The 18,595-nt window shown below is 45.9% G+C and overlaps 1 protein-coding gene across 4 annotated transcripts in view; it reads right to left on the bottom strand.

The window, feature by feature from the left end:
• Window positions 1-18,595, bottom strand: part of smyd3 (SET and MYND domain containing 3) — a 1,068,428-nt gene that overhangs the window by 752,742 nt on the left and 297,091 nt on the right. For all 4 annotated transcript variants that reach the window (XR_011948475.1, XM_072512909.1, XM_072512917.1 and 1 more), the window contains 2 exons: window positions 10,744-10,851; window positions 1,484-1,541 (listed from right to left, as the gene is read on the bottom strand). Coding sequence is in view for 3 of the 4 variants with exons in the window: in XM_072512909.1 (XP_072369010.1) it covers window positions 1,484-1,541; window positions 10,744-10,851 (166 nt within the window). In the remaining variant the exon portion in view is untranslated. The remainder of the gene's footprint in view (window positions 1-1,483; window positions 1,542-10,743; window positions 10,852-18,595) is intronic.

The raw sequence follows: 18,595 nt of genomic DNA, 5'->3' as shown, positions 1-18,595 counted from the left end.
TGAACTGTGCTCTCTGTGGATTTTTCTGGAACTGACTTATTCTTTTAAAAATGGACAACAAAATGGCCACCGATGGTCAGCTGACTTGCTCATGGCTTCAGAACTGCCATGTTGTCTCGAAAGGACAAAAGGGCACATTCCAAGCGATAAATGTCACTACCCATCTCGTGAGACCATCAAAAAGATATTCCCGACTTAAATGGGTCATTCTGAAACCAATACAGCGATTGTGTCAATTCCATTGGGTGAAAGTCCGCAGACAACAGCGTAGCTGGTAACTCATCAACTAAAGTCCAACACCAGGTTTGGAAAAGGGAACTGTGGGATTCCATATGCAAGGCAGCTACGCTGCTCTCCCTTTTTAATCTTTGAGTGCTCTCTGCAGAGAGCGGCAGAAGAAAGGACCACAACACCTATTCTTTAAGAACTAGACAGTGTAACATCGGAAGGTCTCAACGCCTGTTCCTTTTGAATCCAGCAAAACAATGTCCTCGCAGCAAGACGACAAGTAACTAATTTTGTGACCTGCGCAGCAAGTCCATCTCTTTGAGAGAATCCTGCAACCACTCAGGTATGCAACTTTGTTTATTGAGTTCATCTGGACTACACTTCAGGAGTGAAAGCGTCTTCTTTATCAGATCGGCAACGTGCATTTTCCAAGATGAGCCAATCATGTGAATTACAAACTATTCTTTAGTTTCTAACTTGTAAACGTGCATTATTCTCCATAACTATACTTTGGGGCTGATGGTGAAAAAGAGTTGGGGAGTGAGTGATGTGGTGTTGGATTACCAGGGTGAAAGCACATAAATAATCCGCTTTATTTAAACCCACAAATGTTTGCTGCTGGTTACTCAAACTGACCGTATACTCAGGGGTTAAGAAACACACGTCTTTCTTTTCAAAAGCCATACTGATCGAGGATAGGAGAAAAAGGAACAGAGGGCTCAGTAGTTCTCTGTAGCCCCATCCCTAACCCAATACTATGGTAGCAGCACGGTAGCATTGTTGATAGCACAACTGCTTCACAGCTCCAGGGTCTCAGGTTCGATTCCGGCTTGGGTCAATGTCTGTGTGGAGTCTGCACATCCTCCCCGTGTCTGCGTGGGTTTCCTCCGGGTGCTCCGGTTTCCTCCCACAGTCCAAGGATGTGCAGGTTAGGTGGATTGGCCATGATAAATTGCCCTTAGTGTCCAAAATTGCCCTTAGTGTTGGGTGGGGTTACTGGGTTATGGGGATAGGGTGGAGGTGTTGACCTTGGGTAGGGTGCTCTTTCCAAGAGCCGGTGCAAACTCGATGGGCCGAATGGCCTCCTTCGGCACTGTAAATTCTATGATAATCTATGATAATCTACCAAACTCAAATCTTTTTAGTGAAAATCCAACAAGAGTCCCACCCTGTCCCTCATCCCCTGTCGACGTGGTAACCTGCAGCCAATCGAACACAGCAGACGCAGCTTCTTTTAAAGGACAGAAGTACTTACTGGACTGAAGGTCGGACACAGAGTACAACTCTTCTGATGAGCAGGGTGACGCGGTGAGCTGCAGAAGAAACATAGATAATTATAACATCCTAATTTTAGAAAATCCCCCCACCCGCCACCACACCACATCATCACACTCGTCGGCCCTGTTCTCCCCTTTCTCCTGCAGACTTGCCATCTGCATCCTGTAGGGCAGATGTACAGGCACCTCCTGGGACGCCTTTAGAAAATTGGGGATGAAGGAAACTATTCGGCCCTCCATGCTCATGTTGGGGCCAGTGGTCATCAGTAAGCACCTCAAACATGGGGAGGAACACTGTACCCTTGCTCATTCTCCCTGCAACTTTGGATTGAAATTTTAAACAGGTGCACCTCAGGGTGGACATAAAATATTCCATTTTGCTATTTTGAAGACATGCAGGAGCATTCCATCTGCTTTTTAGTCAATGGATTTTTAAAAATTCTTTCATAGGGTGTGGGTGTTGCCAGCATTTGTTGCCCGTCCCTAATTGCCTTGAATTGAGTGGCTCGCTAGGCCGCTTCAGGGGCAATTAAGAATAAACCACATTGCTGTGGGTCTGGACTCACATGTAGGCCAGACTGGGTAAGGGCGGCAGATTTCCTTTCCTGAAGGACATTAGTGAACCAGATGGGTTTCTACGACAATCGGTGATGCTTTCATGGACGCTGGTAGGGAGACCAACTTTACATTCCAGATTTGTGAACTGAATAAATTCCAACGGTGATTCTATTGTGCTTAGAGGTGGCTATAGCATGAAAAAGAATAGAACTATCAGGGGTTGCTTAGCAACTGGGGCCTTGTAAGGAGGAAAAGCTTTTAAGTTTTAGCTTAGCTAATTTAATTGTGGTTGGCGATAGGTAGTGAGGGAGAAGGCAGCTCGCGCAGCTCTGCTGGAAGCAGTAGGTTTTAGGAGGCTAAAGAGGGAACATCTCCCTCAGCCTTGATAGAAGAAAAGCCATACTATAATAATAATAATCGCTTATTGTCACAAGTAGGCTTCAATGAAGTTACTGTGAAAAGCCCCTATGGAGCAACGGTTAAGAAAACAGATGCCGGAAACCTAAAGTCCAGCTAGTTGAGGAAATTGGAGAAATGAAGAGAAGCTTCCAAGAAGTCTGGAGTTAATGGATCAGAGAAAACTGGGAACCAGAATAAATTGCTGTTCAGTAAAGTCAGAGTGTGTTGAAAATACATTGGATCCTGAGAGGCCAGAAATATATCTGCATTAGTGCTAAGTTTGTGAGAAATTACTACAGATGGGGGACATTATTTGAAATAATTGTGGAAATCAGTGGCTGGACATCAGAGTTTGTATAAAAGCCTTTAAGACAAAGGAAACCTGCAGGAGAGGTATAAAACCTGAAAGTGAAACCTTGATAGAAGCAGCGGAGGGAAAACATAATGTAAAAGAAGATTTGAAAGTGTGACTTTTGAAAGTGGAATTTGAAATCACTCATGTGGAAGCTGGAGTTCAGTGAGACAAGGTGGTTCACGGTATAAGAATCATCTGGGAGGGGTGTTTCGAGGAGAAATCCACAGACATTCACTGTGGTTCAGAAAGGAGTGCGTCTTACCACAGTCATCTTGTGTGCTTAAAAGTGACTTTGTGTGTTAATGTGGGCATTGTAGAGTAAGATGTACTGAAAAATAAGAAGCGTGAGATCACATTGATAGGACTGCACTATAGGCCCCCAAATAGTCAGCGGGAAATCGAGAAGCAAATATGTAAGGAGATTACAAATAGCTGCCGGAAAAATAGGGTGGCAATAGAAGGGGATTTTAACTTTCCCAACATTAACTGGAACAGCCATAGCACTAGGGGTTTGGATGGAGAGAAATTTGTTGAGTGTATTCAGGAAGAATTCCTTGCTCATTATGTGGATGGCCCGACTAGAGAGAGGGTAAAACGTGACCTCCTCTTGGGGAATAAGGAAGGGCAGGTGACGGAGGTGTTAGTGAGGGATCACTTTGGGACCAGTGACCATAATTCCATTAGTTTTAAGATAGCTATGGAGAATGATAGTTCTGACCCAAAAGTTAAAATTCTAAATTGGGGCAAGGCCAACTTCAAGGATATTAGGCGGGAACTTTCAAAAGTTGATTGGGGGCGCCTGTTTACAGACAAGGGGACAGCTGGTAAGTGGGAGTTGGTGTTAACTAGGGTTCAGGGTGAGCACATTCCTCTTAGAGTGGAGGGATAGGCTGGGAGAAGGAGGGAACCCTGGATGACACAGGATATTGAGACCATGGAAGAAGGAGGCATATGACCTGCATAGGCAGCTGGGATCAAGTGGATCCCTTGAAGAGGATAGGGCTTGTCGGAGTAGAGTTAAGAGAGAAATCAAGAGGGCAAAAAAGGGACATGAGATTGTCTTGGCAGATAAGGCAAAGAAAAATCCTAAGAGCTTTTACAGAGGGTAAAAGGGTGACTTGGGATAGGGAAAGCGTAAGGCCTCTTAAGGATAAACAAAGTCATCTGGGGGCTTTTCACAGTAACTTCATTGAAGCCTACTTGTGACAATAAGCAATTATTATTATGTGCTAGATCCATAAGGGATGGGAGAGGTCCTAAATGAATATTTCTTGTCAGTATTTACTGTTGAGAAAGGCACAAATGTGGAGGGAAATAAAAAGTGATGTCTTGAGGAGTGTACATATTACAGAGAAGGAAGTGCTGGAAATATTAAAGCGCATCAAGATAGATAAATCCCCAGGACCTGATGGAATGTATTCCAAGATGTTGTGGGAGGCTAGGGAGGAAATTGCTGGCCACATAGCTGAGGTATTTGACTCATCGACAGCCACAGGAGAGGTGCCTGAAGATTGGAGGGGAGTAAATGTTGTTTCCTTGTTTAAGGGCTGTAGGGATAAGCCTGGGAACTACAGACTGGTGAGCCTTACTTCTGCAGTGGGTAAAATGTTAGACGATATTCTGAGGGACAGTATCTACAGAAATTTAGGTAGGCAAGGGCTAATTAGTGAAAGTCAGCATGGCTTTGTAAGGGGAAAGTCATGTTTCACGAATATGATTGAGTTTTTTGAAGGGGTAACCAAGAAGGAAGAGGAGGGCAGTGCAGTCAACGTTGTCTACATGGACTTTAGCAAGGCCTTTGACAAGGTACCACATGGTAAGTTGTTGCAAAAGGTTAAATCTCACGGAATTCAGGGTGAGGTAGCCAATTAGATACAAAATTGACTTGGCGACCAAAGCCCAGGTGGTTGTGGAGGGTGGTTTTTCAAACTGGAGGCCTGTGACCAGTGGTGTGCCTCAGGGATCGGTGCTGGGTCCACTGTTATTTGTTATATATGTTAATGATTTGGATGAGAATGTAGTAGGTATGGTTAGTAAGTTTGAAGATGACACCAAGATTGGCGGCATAGTGGATAGTGAAGAAGGTTATATAAGATTGCAACAGGATCTTGACCAATTGGGCCAGTGGGCTGATGAGTGGTAGATGGAGTTTAATTTGGATAAATGTGAGGTGATGTATTTTGGTAGATCAAATCAGGGCAGGGCCTACTCAGTTAATGGTAGAGATTTGGGGAGAGTTACAGAACAAAGAGAGCTAGGGGTAAAGGTTCATAGCTCCTTGAAGGTGGAGTCGCAGGTGGACAGGGTGGTGATGAAGGCATTCAGCATGCTAGGTTTTATTGGTCAGAATTATGAATACAGGAGTTGAGACGTCTTGTTGAAGTTGTACAAGACTTTGGTCAGACCACACATGGAATACTGTGTACAGTTCTGGTCACCCTATTATAGGAAGGATATTGGTAAACTAGAAAGAGTGCAGATGAGGTTTATGAGGATGCTACCAGGACCTGATGGTCTAAGTTGCAAGGAGATGCTGGATAGGCTGGGACTTTTTTCCCTGAAGTGTACAGAGGTTTATAAAATAATGAGGAACATAGATAAGGTAGATAGTCAACAACTTTTCCCAAAGGTAGAGGAGTCTAGAACTAGAGGGCATAGGTTTAAGGTGAGAGGGGAGAGATACAAAAGAGACCAGAGGGGAACTCTTTTCACACAGAAGGTGGGGAGCATCTGGTACGGGCTGCCAGAGGCAGTGGTAGAGGCGGGTACGATTTTGTATTTTAAAAAGCAGTTAGCCAGTTACACGGGTATGGGTATCGAGGTATATGGGTCAAATGCGGGCAAGTGGGACTAGCTTAGTGATAGAAACTGGGCGGCATGGACAAGCTGGGCCGAAGGGCCTGTTTCCATGCTGTAAACAAATATCACTCTATGGTAACCTGTGTTAATCCTAAAATTTATGTGTAATTGTTAAGTTAAAGGGGAATAAAGGAGCATTGTATTATAATCCAATTTCATCACGTTTAATAAATGTTTTTTCTTGTTGTTAAAACTAATAAGTGGTCCTGTGACTTGGTTCCTCCAAGTTTTCTAAGAAAAAAGTTAAAGTCGCCTGGGATCTTCCCATCCAGTTACAACATCAACTGGGATTGTATCATCTAATGGCCTCCTTCTGGGATAATCTTTTAATGATTTATCACACTGCAGTTTGTGAGAGATCGCTGTGCACAAATTAGTTGCCTTTTTTAAAAATCACAACAAAGTGTTTTGGGACATGCTGTAGTTGTGAAAGGTGCTATATAAATGTAAATATTTTATTTCTTCCTTGGCACGTTACCTAACGATGTACTGGACCAAACAATACACTCCCCAAAAGTGTTACTTTCCCACTAGCTGTGTTTTCCAAAATTTGGCCTAATCTATCTGGAGGGAGATAAAACTTCTACAAAAAGAAAAGCAATGTAGGGTGTACCTACACCACGGGGACTGCAGCGGCTCAAGACGACGGCTCGCAACCTCCTCACGGGCAATTAGGGATGGGTAATAAATGCTGGCCTTGCCAGCGACACGCAGATCCCATGAAGGAATATTTTTAAAAGCCATCAAGCTTCAGCATTGCCATGCAAAATAATCTTGGATTCACTCAGAAATGTTTTACACAATACCACAGTGCTGCAGTGAAACTGTTGAATTGCAGTCTCTTCCAGGACAATCTATGTGACACATTCACTGGGGAGTTACGGAGTGTATCACAGTAATGATGCCCCTTTTGTATTTGTGAATCAACATTAAGATGTCAAGTGTTCCGTGGTTTGACCTGTGCAGCCATTCCAGGAATTCCACGATCCTTGTCGAATGCCACTTACGGACCTTTTGCACCCACCTGAGCAGATGGACGTGGCCTCAATTTACTGGAAGAGGGAATCTGCAAAAATGCTGCACTTCCTCGGCGCTGCGCTCGGGCGTCAGCCTGGGGTGGGGCTCGAATCCACCAAACTTTGACTCAGAAACAAGCACCGTTATCAATGGGCCAAACCGACAAAGTTTCAGTGTGGGATGGATGGAAGACAGACCCATTTTCCCCAGATTATCACAAAATACTAAATATCCTGATCCTAGCAAACAAATGCTTCGGTCGCATCGGAAAATGTGAACTTGTCCACTTTGGCAGAAAGAATAGAAAAGCAGCACATTATTTAAATAGTGGGAGATTGCAGAACTATCAGGTACAGAGGGGTCAGGGCGTCCTGGCACAGGAATCACAAAATGATAATCTGCAGGTACATGAAGTGATTAGGAAGGTAAATGGAATGTTAGTGTTTATTGAAAGGGAAATGGAATATAAAAGAAGGGATCTGGAGTGGTGTGTACAGCTTTGGTCTCCTTAAAGGAGAAAGGACATAAATGTGGTTGAAACAGTTCAGAGAAGGTTCACTTGACTGATGTTTGAAATGGCAAGTTCATTCTGCTAGCGAAAGAGGGAGTGAGTCCCATCTTTGCAGGTTCCTCTTCACCTCCTCCATCAGGCTGGAGAGATTCCATTCGTGGAGGCTCATCCAGGTGTGGGCCACCTGTACTTCGTTTGAGTCGCTTTAAACAGTAGTTCTTCCAGCTCCACTCCTCCCTCTCAGGGGTTCATCGGGAGGATTTTGCTCTTTCCCAGGTTGGGTTTGTCACCCGAGAAGGCACCAAACTTCCCAAGGAGTCCGGTTATCTTTCCCATGCTGGCTAGGGGTGTTTTAAATAGTTGGCATGCTTCTAGCTCATCACTATTATAATTAAGGTTGGATTGTCCTTAAAGAACATTAACCTTCCTCTGGCACTAATTATCTTTTCTGCTGGACTTGGCTTGCTGCACAGATTTGAAATAAAAACACATTTGTATTTGCAGAGGTTGTTATTATATTAGATCATTCTGATCAATGAACTGCTAAGCAGATACAATTAACAGCCTACAAAAGAACATTCAGGATATATTCAGTATTATTTTGTATTCACAAACGTGCACTGATTGTATTGAAGAATCAAGAGAACCTACGCACAATTGGCCTTTTCTAATTACTGTAAGTACCAAACGTTGTTTAGGGGCATGCAATGGATGCCGTCAGTAATTGATGCATGGGAGAGCAAGCAGCAAAATTTGTTCCTTCAAGATTAAAAATTGCCGCCTGATGATTGTCATGGGAGTGTCCCTTTAAGAAATGTTTTATTATCACATGGCTTCAGTGATGTCATTGTGTGGGTGGAGCTGGGCTGTGGCTCTGGGTTTTACTTTTGTTTTGAGCTGGGAGCTGGCTGTTGGAAGCTGGATTCAGACAAAAAAGGTTTCTTTTGTCTCTCTCTCTCTGCATGTTAACAGGTGTCCAGATCACTTGATAATTTAAAAGCAATAACTGTTTTCTGGAAAGAATTCAAACCTGCTTTTTTGTTAAAAGGGTTTTCCTGGTTTAGTGGATGTTGTTATCAAATTGAAACAGTTGAAAGCGAAGTTATTAAGGGTTGTGATATATATATCACATAGTGAGAGAGAGAGAGAGAGAGAGAGAGAGCGAGAGAGAGAGCAAGAGAGAGAGAGACAGAGAACAGTAGATGTGTGGGGGATTTATGTTTGTAGTTGATGAAAATGCTTACTGTGTGTGTTAATAAAATGTTAACTGAATTCGTAGAATAAACTTTGTTTTGTTCAAAAGTGTTTAAGGTCTGTTGAATAACACCCGAAAAGTTCCTCGTAACCAAAATTAATAAACAGTTGTAGGTCAGGTGAACTCCATGATATACTTTGGAGTTTTCTAAACCCTGGCCCATGACATCATATTGTGCCAATGGTTCGTGCACTTGCTCCAAATTCCTGTTCCCGCTGTTACAGCCCATCACTAATATTAAAAGGCAGCAACAATTGGCAGTCGCCTCAACACTCACATGAACAGCTACCCACAGGAAACCAGCCAGTGAGGCAGTGACGGGGCCATAGTACCAGTGTTTTAACCGGCATGTATTGGTGCCAGTGCTTCAATGCTTTGGAGATCACCAGGTACATGGTGAAGGGTTTTTCTGCAGGTTTGGATGCTGTGTGTGAAGAAAAAGTGAAAGTGCGTGCGAGTAGAACTGTGACTCTGGGTGAGTATTTGCGGGTGTACCAGAGTGAGAAATTAAGTAAAGAAAGACTTGCATTTTTGATAGAATTTATAGTGCAGAAGGAGGCCATTCGGCCCATCGAGTCTGCACGGGCCCTTGGAAAGAGCACCCTACCCAAGCACAGACCCCCACCCTATCCCCGTAACCGCATCTAACATTTTTTGGACACCAAGGGCAATTTAGCAAGGGCAATTTAGCATGGCCAATCCACCTAACCTGCACATCTTTGGACTGTGGGAGCACCCGGAGGAAACCCACGCAGACACAGGGAGAACGTGCAGACCCCGCACAGACAATGACCCAAGCCGGGAATCACACCTGGGACTCCGGAGCTGTGAAGCAACAGTGCTACCCACTGTGCTACCGTGCCGCCCATTTATATAGCGACCAGACAGCTGAGAGCACTTTATAGACAATGAAGCACTTCCAGAAGCATAGTTACTGTTGTAACGTAGGAAAAGCGGCAGCCAATTCAGCAGCACAGCAAGATTCCACAAACAGCAATCTGATAACAACCAAACAATCTGTTTTTCTGATGTTGATTGAGGGATAAATACTGACCAGCAGCCCTGCTCTTCTTCAAAATAGTGCCACAAATTCTTTTACATCCACCCAAGTAGACAGATAGGGCCTCAGCTTGATGTCACATCCAAAAGTCAGCACCTCTGACAACACAGCACTCCCTCGGGGCTGAGGTGTCAGCTGAGATTTTACCTGCACAAGTCTGAGGGTGGGAATTCAATCCAGATGTTGGTGACTCAGAGATGACAATGTCACCAGCTGAGATACCAAACATGTAACTCTTCGATACATTGGCACAAACTTCACACCAGAGTTGGGGGTGTCACTTGTATACTTTGTCGAGGGGTTACACTAAGATTTTTCAGTCTAATATTTTGTGGATAACTATCCAGGTAAGTAAATTGGAACCGTCCAAACTCTCTGACTCTAACTCAGAGTCTGAGACTTTTACAGAAGGTCTGGGGAGTAAGGGAATCGCCTATTGGAAATTCAAACTTCCGGGGCAGTCCTCACAAAGTCAGCGCATCGAGACCTCCGCATCTTGGGGAGTACATCGGGTCTCCGACAACCCGGAGAAGGGAAGATCCGGGCCATCCTTCTCGCTCCAAAGGTCTTGTATCCAGGCCTTGAACATTTTCCCTGGAGTGTTTAACCAGGAGTGCACACAATACACAAGTGTGATTTCATCAAAACATTTCATAGTCTTAAGCGTAATTTCCTTCAATTTACACACCCTATTATTTACAAGCATGTTATTATTGAAATTAATACCACAAGAGGTTTATCTTCATGGCATTCCAGCATTACTCCCTGCATGAATCCTATATTGGCATTGTCATGATTTTATATTTTCTCCTGGTTTCAATCAAGTCTCTGTGGACGGTTGCCAAGGGGACACCAGAGAAGTAAAACGAAAACACAATTACAGAAGCAATACTTCCGACTTTTATAGAGAAGCTGGAAAAAATGTGTTTCGTTGGAGCATTCCCTTGCCCTCCTTCCGTGCGTGCAAAAAAAGGTGAGGGGAATCACACTAAAACATAGCTTTTGCTCATCATTAAGTCGTAACCAATGGAGGCCTCGAAATGAAGGCCCAAGAAGGACATGGGAGCAGCGGCAGTCAAAGGTTAATTGGAGGTGGCCTGCAAATGGCTCACTTGTGCGTGTAAGATGAATTCTCCTGCTTTGGAGAAACGTTTGAATTCCTTTACAAAGCTCCATTAAAATACCAAATTAAGCCAATCTTTCTTGATGCATATACCAACTTACCAATTTGAAGATTATCCTTGCCACGAGCCTGGTCATATCAGTTGGGACATTAGGGTAGATACTTCTCAAACACTTGCACTCACGTTTGTGATCTGGCCAAGCTAGTTTCTAGAGAGATGAAAAAGACAAACAGATTTAAGATGAGGATAATTGGATGAAATAGCTTCTGAAATGCAGTAAATCTGTGATGCATGATCAATTGCACAAAGACTAAAGTTGGGTACAACTGTGGCTTTATTACAGTCAGATGCGAGGCCTCCTGCTGCAGCTGGCGAAATAGCAGGGCACGGGAGGTCATGCATATTTATACAGTTCTCCCTGGGCAGAGCCAGCTGGCAGGAGCTACTGGCGAACCTGTAGTGCAGGTCCTACCTTACATCTCCTATTACAGTGGTTCACCACATTCTGGATCAGAGAGTAGACACAGTCAGTATCTTAACAGAAAAGTGAGAACTTCCCCAGGCAGGAGAGACTTCATCCTCTTACAGAGTTGGCTAAAATTATTGGAAGGGAAAGGAGAAAGAACAGTCAATAATCAAGTAGATAATTTAGAGGGCCAGGGTGGGGGAAGTGGGACTCTCAAAGTTGCTCTTGCGGAGTGAGAGCTAGCACAGACACACGGGGCTGAAGGGCCTCCTTTTGTGCTGCTGGTTATGGGTTCAAACAACCAGTAAACCGTTTTCTTACTTGAAACAACAAACAGGCATTTGGTAGTACAGAACTTGAGTATTTTTGACAAAAGACGATGGGCGTGATTCTCTGGTCTCTGACACCAGAATCGCGTTCCGCGATCGGCTGGAGAATCCGTGTTGGAAATCGGGGGCGGTGCCACTTTTGCCATACTCCGCCCCCTCCAAAACGGCATACTCTAGCAGCACGTCGCACATCGTACGGACGGCCTCAGGACGTTACCCGAGGCCGTCCCCCGATGCTCCACCGCTGACTAGTCGGGTTCCCGACGGCGTGTATCTCTCATGCCATTTTTTGTTGGGAACTCGGCGTGGCGGCTGACGACTGAATCCAACGCCGACACATTCGGGGGAGAACCGATCCGCGGGCAGAAGGGAGTTGGGCAGGAGCTTGGGGCACTGGTGGGGGATGGTGAGCCTGGCCAAAGAGGGACACTATTTGGGAGGCTGGGTCCAGGCGCAGCCGGCGCCATGTTGAACGGCCCGGCCGCCACCGTGCGCCTGCGCGGTCACAGACCCGGCAATTCTCTGGCTGTATTGGCAGCTAGAGCCGGGGGCTCTACGCTGCATGCCTGCTATCCCCCCGCTAGACAGAGGATCGGTGGCCGTTTTGTCCTGATTTTCCAGTCGTAAAAGGCCACCGGTGATACGCCGGCGGCAGGACTTAGTCTCCAAATCGGAGAATCCAGCACATTCTGTCGATTGATAGTCCACCTAAGAAACCCAGTGGTGTTGGTCAGGGGTTCTGTTGGTCCTTGTGTGGCTGCTGAGCCCGATCCTAGAGCCGTATCTTTGACCGCACACTTGCGAGGTTTCTGGGAGATGGGATCGGTCATTGAACTCTAGGTCATTGGTATTCCTTGTGGGCCTGGGTGGGGTGCTCTTTCCAGGGGTCATTGCAGACTCGATAGACCAAATGGCCTTCTGCACCTTCGAGATTCTCTGATTAGGGTCTGGTTTAGCACAGCGGGCTAAACAGCTGGCTTGTGATGCAGAATAAGGCCAGCAGCGCAGGTTCAATTCCCGTACCGGCCTCCCTGAACAGGCGCCGGAATGTGGCGACTAGGGACTTTTCACAGTAACTTAATTGAAGCCTACCTGTGACAATAAGCAATTATTATTATTGTAATTCCAGTCAACTATGTTGACAGCATGGCAGCACAGTGGTTAGCACTGTTGCTTCACAGTTCCAGGGTGGCAGTTTCGATTCCCCGCTGGGTCACTGTATGTATGGAGTCTGTACGTTCCCCCTGTGTCTGCGCAGGTTCCCTCCGGGCGCTCCGGTTTCCTCCCAGAAGTCCCGAAAGACACGCTGTTAGGTAATTTGCACGTTCTGAATTCTCCCTCTGTGTACCTGAAAAAGTGCTGGAATGTGGCGATAGAGACTTTTCACAGTAACTTCATTGCAGTGTTAATGTAAGGCTACTTGTGACAATAAAGATTATTATTATTATTTTCCGGGCCACCTCTTGCTGTCGGGTGTCTTCAAAGAATTGTGTCCTGTCCCTTCAATCAGGAGGTTCCTCCAAGTAGATCTCTTCTGAGCCAGGGTCTCCCGGGCATTGACATCTATGTTACATTTCTTGAGGTAAGCCTTCAGGGTGTCTTTGAAGCACTTCCTTTGTCCTTCCTTGTTGCTGACTTTGTTTGAACTAGATTGCTGAATTTGGGTGCGTTTGAGTGCTACAGTGAGAGTTTGGTGACTGAGAGATTTTAAGGGTTCATTTTTATCTAAAGTTTAGTCTTTCTTCTATTTAGTAAATTAACTTAAAAGTTGCTGTTTGGATTCGAAGAAGGTGAATTTTAAACCAGCTTTAAACAGAATTCACTCAGGCTCTGCTTGCAGCTTGTTCATTAGTTAATTAGATTAAGCCAGTTTTCAGAGGCTAGAGTGAGACAGTATAAAGGTGAGCCATCTGACAGTGCTGACGTTTTTGCACGGAGTGCTGAATTTGGGTGCATTTGAGTGCTATAAATGAGAGTTTGGTGACTGAGGGAGTTCGGTGAGGAGGGAATAAGGCGCTCCTTTCATTTCATTTCCTACATTTCCTCAAAGAGAGTGAAGGGAGCTGGGAGTTTAAAGAGAGTGCAGCTGACTGGGAGCAGAGTTCCGGTTGGTTCATAGGGCAGCTACATTCTGTAAGATAAGAGGTTTTTTTTGGGGGGGCAGCAAGCTTTCTTTGTATCATTTAGCAGCATCACCAATTTTAGAGGGTTCACTCTTTTTGGGAATTCAGATCAGGGTGATGGAGGCTAGGGCAGTTGCCCTGTAGGATGTGGGTGGTGGGGGACACCACTGGTGTCCCCACTGACTATACCTGCTGGAAGTGCACCCAACTCCAACTCCTCAGAGACCGCGTTAGGGAACTGGAGCGGAAGCTGGGTGAACTTCAGATCATCTGGGCGTCAGTGGGGGTCATAGAGGGGAGTTACAGGGAGGTAGCCACTCCCAAGGTGCAGGACAAGAGTGGCTGGGTTACAGTCAGGGGAAGGAAAACGAACGGGCAGACATTGCAGGGATCCCCATGGCCATTCCCCTTCAAAACAAGTATACCGTTTTGGATGCTGTTGGGGGTTGGGGGGGGGGGGGGTGACCTACCGGGGGAAGGCCCTAGCAGCGATATCTCTGGCACTGAGCCTGCCTATGTGGCTCAGAAGGGAAGGGGGTAGAATAAAAAAGCCATAGTGATAGGAGACTCAATGATTAGGGGAACGGATAGGAGATTCTGTAGTCGCAAACGAGATTCCCGGAAGGTATGTTGCTTCCCGGGTGCCAGGGTCAGGGATGTCTCAGATCGAGTCTACAGGATTCTTAAGGGGACCGTGGAGTAACCAGAAGTCGTGGTGCACATAGGCATCAATGACATAGCTAAGAAAAGAGACGAGGATCTAAAAAGTGATATTAGGGAGTTAGGTTGGAAGCTAAAGAGCAGGACGAGCAGAGTGGTAATCTCCGGATTGCTACCTGTGCCACGTGCAAGTGAAGCAAAGAACAGAGAGCGAGTGCAGCTGAACACGTGGCTACAGGGCTGGTGTAGGAGGGAAGGCTTCAGATATGTGGATCATTGGGATACCTTCTGGGGAAGGTGGGACCTGTACATGAAGGATGGATTGCATCTAAACTGGAGGGGCACCAATATCCTGAGTGAGAGATTTGCTAGAGCTCTTCAGGAGGGTTTAAACTAGTTTGGCAGGGGGATGGGAACCAGAGCTATGGATCAGAGGATAAGGCAACTGTTGAACGGCAGAAATAGTATGCAGCGAGTCTGTGAGGAAGGATAGACAGTTGATAGGGCAAAGTTGCACTCAGTGGAATGGATCAAAGTGTGTCTGTTTCAATGCAAGGAATAAGGGAGATGAACTTAGAACATGGATCAGTACTTGGAACTACGATGTTGTGGCCATTACGGAGACATGGATTTCACAGGGGCAGGAATGGTTGCTAGATGTTCCGGGGTTGAGATGTTTTCAGAAGAATAGGGAGGGAGGTAAAAGAGGAGGGGGAGTCACACTGTTAATTAGGGAGTGCATCACAGCTGCAGAAAAGGAGGTAGTTGAGGAGGGTTTGTCTACTGAGTCAGTATGGGTGGAAGTCAGAAACAAGAAAGGAGCAGTCACTTTATTGGGAGTTTTCTACAGACCCCTCAATAGCAGCAGAGAGTTGGAGGACAGATTGTGCGGCAGATCTTGGAAAGAGCAGAAGTAACAGAGTTGTTCTCATGGGTGACTTCAACTTCCCAAATATTGGCTGGAACCTCCTTAGTGCAAATGGTTTGGATGGAGCAGATTTTGTCAGGTGTGTACAGGAAGTTTCCTGACTCAATATGTAGATAGGCTGACGAGGGGGGAGGCCATATTGGATTTGGTACTTGGCAACGAACCAGGCCAGGTGTCAGATGTCTCGATGGGAGAGCATTTTGGTGACAGTGACCACAACTCCTTGACCTTTACCATTGTCATGGAGAGGGATAGGAACAGACAGTATGGGAAGGTATTTAATGGGGTGAGGGGAAATTATACTGCTGTTAGACAGGAGCTGAGAAGCATAAAGTGGGAACAGTTGTTCTTGGGGAAATGCACAACAGTAATGTGGGGGTTGTTTTCGGAGCACTTGCTGCGAGTGCTGGATGGTTTTATCCCACTGAGACGCGGAAGGTATGGTAAGGTGAAGGAGCCTTGGATGAAAAGAGAAGTGGAACATCTAGTCAAGAGGAAGAAGGAAGCTTACATAAGGTTGAGGAAGCAAGGATCTGTCATGGCTCTAGAGGGTTACAAGGTAGCCAGGAAGGAACTCAAAAATGGACTTAGCAGAGTTAGAAAGGGGCATGAAAAAGCCCTGGCAGGAAGGATTAGGGAAAACCCCAAGGCGTTCTACACTTATGTGAGAAATAAGAGGATGATCAGAGTGAGAATAGGGCCTATCAGGGTTAGTGGAGGGAACTTGTGCCTAGAGTCTGAGGAGATGGGGGTGGCCCTAAATGAATATTTTGCTTCAGTATTCACTAGAGAGAGGGACCTCGTTGCTCAGGAGAACAGCGTGAACCAGGTTAATAGACTCGAACAGGTTGATATTAAGAAGGAGGATGTGCTGGAAATTTTGAAAACCATTAGGATAAATAAGTCCCCTGAGCCTGATGGGATATACCCAAGGTTACTATGGAAAGCGAGGGGGAGATTGCTGCGCCGTTAGCGATGATTTTTGCATCCTCACTCTCCACTGGAGTAGTACCGGATGATTGGAGGGAGGCGAATGTTATTCCCCTGTTCAGGAAAGGGAATAGGGAAATCCCTGGGAATTACAGACCAGTCAGTCTTACATCTGTGGTGAGCAAAATATTGGAAAGGATTCTGAGAGATAGGATTTATGATTATTTCGAAAAACATAGTTTGATTAAAGATAATCAGCATGGCTTTGTGAGGGGCAGGTCATGCCTCACAAGCCTCATTGAATTCTTGGGGATGTGACGAGACACATTGATGAAGGTCGGGGAGTGGATATGGTGTATATGCATTTCAGTAAGACATTTGATAAGGCTCCCCATGGTAGGCTTATTCAGAAAGTTAGGGGGCTTGGGATGCAGGGAAATTTGGCTGTCTGGATACAGAATTGGCTGGCTGAAAGAAGATAGTGACTGGTAGTGGATGGAAAGTATTTCGCCTGGAGGTCGGTGACCAGTGTGTCCCGCAGGGATCTGTTCTGGGACCTCTGCTCTTTGTGGTTTTTCTAAATGACTTGGATGAGGAAGTGGAAGTGTGGGTTAGTAACTTTGCCGATGACACGAAGGTTGGTGGAGTTGTAGATAGTGTCAAGGGCTGTTGCAGGTTACAACAGGACATTGACAGGATGCAGAGCTGGGCTGAGAAGTGGCAGATGGAGTTCAACCTAAATAAATCTGAAGTGATTCATTTTGGAAGGTCGAATTTGAATGCTGAATACAGGGTTAAAGGCAGGATTCTTGGAAGTGTGGAGGAACAGAGGGATCTTGGGGTCCACGTACATCCCTCAAAGTTGCCACCCCGGTTGATAGGGTTGTTAAGAAGGCGCATGGTGTGTTGGCTTTCATTAACAGGGGGATTGAGTTTAAGAGCCGCGAGGTTTTGCTGCAGCTTTCTAAAACCCTGGTTAGACCACACTTGGAATATTGTGTCCAGTTCTGGTCGCCTCATTATGGGAAGGATGTGGATGCTTTGGAGAGGGTGCAGAGGAAATTTACCAGGATGCTGCCTGGACTGGAGGGCATGTCTTATGAAGAAAGGTTGAGGGAGCTAGGGCTTTTCTCACTGGAGCAAAGAAGGAAGAGAGGTGAGTAGATAGAGGTGTTCAAGGAGAGGCATGGATAGAGTGGATAGCCAGAGACTTTTTCCCAGGGTGGAAATGGCTGTCACGAGGGGATATAACTTTAAGGTGATTGGAAGAAGGTATAGGGGAGATGTCAGAGGTAGGTTCTTTACACAGAGAGTGGTGGGCGCATGGAATGCACTGCCAACGGAGGTAGTGGAGTCAGAGCCATTAGGGACATTTAAGTGGCTCTTGGGCAGGCACATAGACGGCAGTAAATTGAAGGGGTGTAGGTTAGGTTGATCTTAGGTTAGGATAAATGGTCAGCACAACATCGTGGGCCGAAGGGCTTGTACTGCGCTATGTTCTATGTTCTCTTGCTCGGCAAAGAAGATTTGCTTTGGCAGTCGGGACTCTGACATCCTAAGCACATGGTCGGCCCAGCGGAGTTGGTTTCGGACGATCATGGCCTCGGTACTGGTGTTCCTGGCCCCTTCAAGGACACTGATGTTAGCATGCCTGTCCTTCCAGCCAGTTTCCAAGAGGTGGGATCAGTCCTTGGACTCTAGTTCGCTGGTATTCCTTTCTCGGGCTCCTTTTCCGGGCCTCCTCTTGCCATCGGTGTCCTCAAAGAATTGTGTCCCTTCAATCAGGAGGTTCCTCCAAGTAGGTCCCTTCAGAGAAACCCCATCAAGCATGGAACATTTCCACGAGCTGGGGAGACCCCTCCCCTCTAAGGCTAACATCAACGTGAAGATCCAACAAATATCCAGGAACACCAGTATCGAGATCTTGATCATCCAAAACCAACTCTGCTGGGCGGCCATGTGCTTAGGACGTCAGAGTCCCGACTGCCAAAACAAATCTTTGCCCAGCTCAAGGAATGCTCCCAAACAAGAGGAGGCCAATGGAAGCGCTTCAAAGAGACCCTGAGAATTTACTCAAGGAATGTAACATGGACGTCAATGGCTGGGAGATTGTTGCTCAGATGGAACCAAGGAACTCATCAAACAGAGGAAAAGATGAGGGAATTCACCCAAGTAGCAGCAGAAAAAAGAATGTCCAATTTATTCAACAATAAGGTAAGGGTTGGATTCAGTTATCAACACATATCGCTCCATGTGTTCGTTGAAGAACTCATGTCATGAAACACGTTTGACACATGCCTTGTAGAATTATTTGAAAAGGAAAGAAAGACAACAAGGTGAAGATCTAAAAGTAAAACTTGGCACTTTGCCGTTCTAGCAGACAGCACATTCGGGGCTGGTTTAGCACAGGGCTAAATTGCTGGCTTTGAAAGCAGACCAAGGCAGGCCAGCAGCATGGTTCAATTCCCGTACCAGCCTCCCCGAACAGGCGCCGGAATGTGGCGACTCGGGGCTTT

This window comes from Scyliorhinus torazame, chromosome 1, assembly GCF_047496885.1.
Source record: "Scyliorhinus torazame isolate Kashiwa2021f chromosome 1, sScyTor2.1, whole genome shotgun sequence".
Lineage (NCBI taxonomy): Eukaryota > Metazoa > Chordata > Chondrichthyes > Carcharhiniformes > Scyliorhinidae > Scyliorhinus > Scyliorhinus torazame.
Note: the sequence above shows the minus strand (reverse complement) of the source record. Positions and strands in the feature narration are given on the sequence as shown.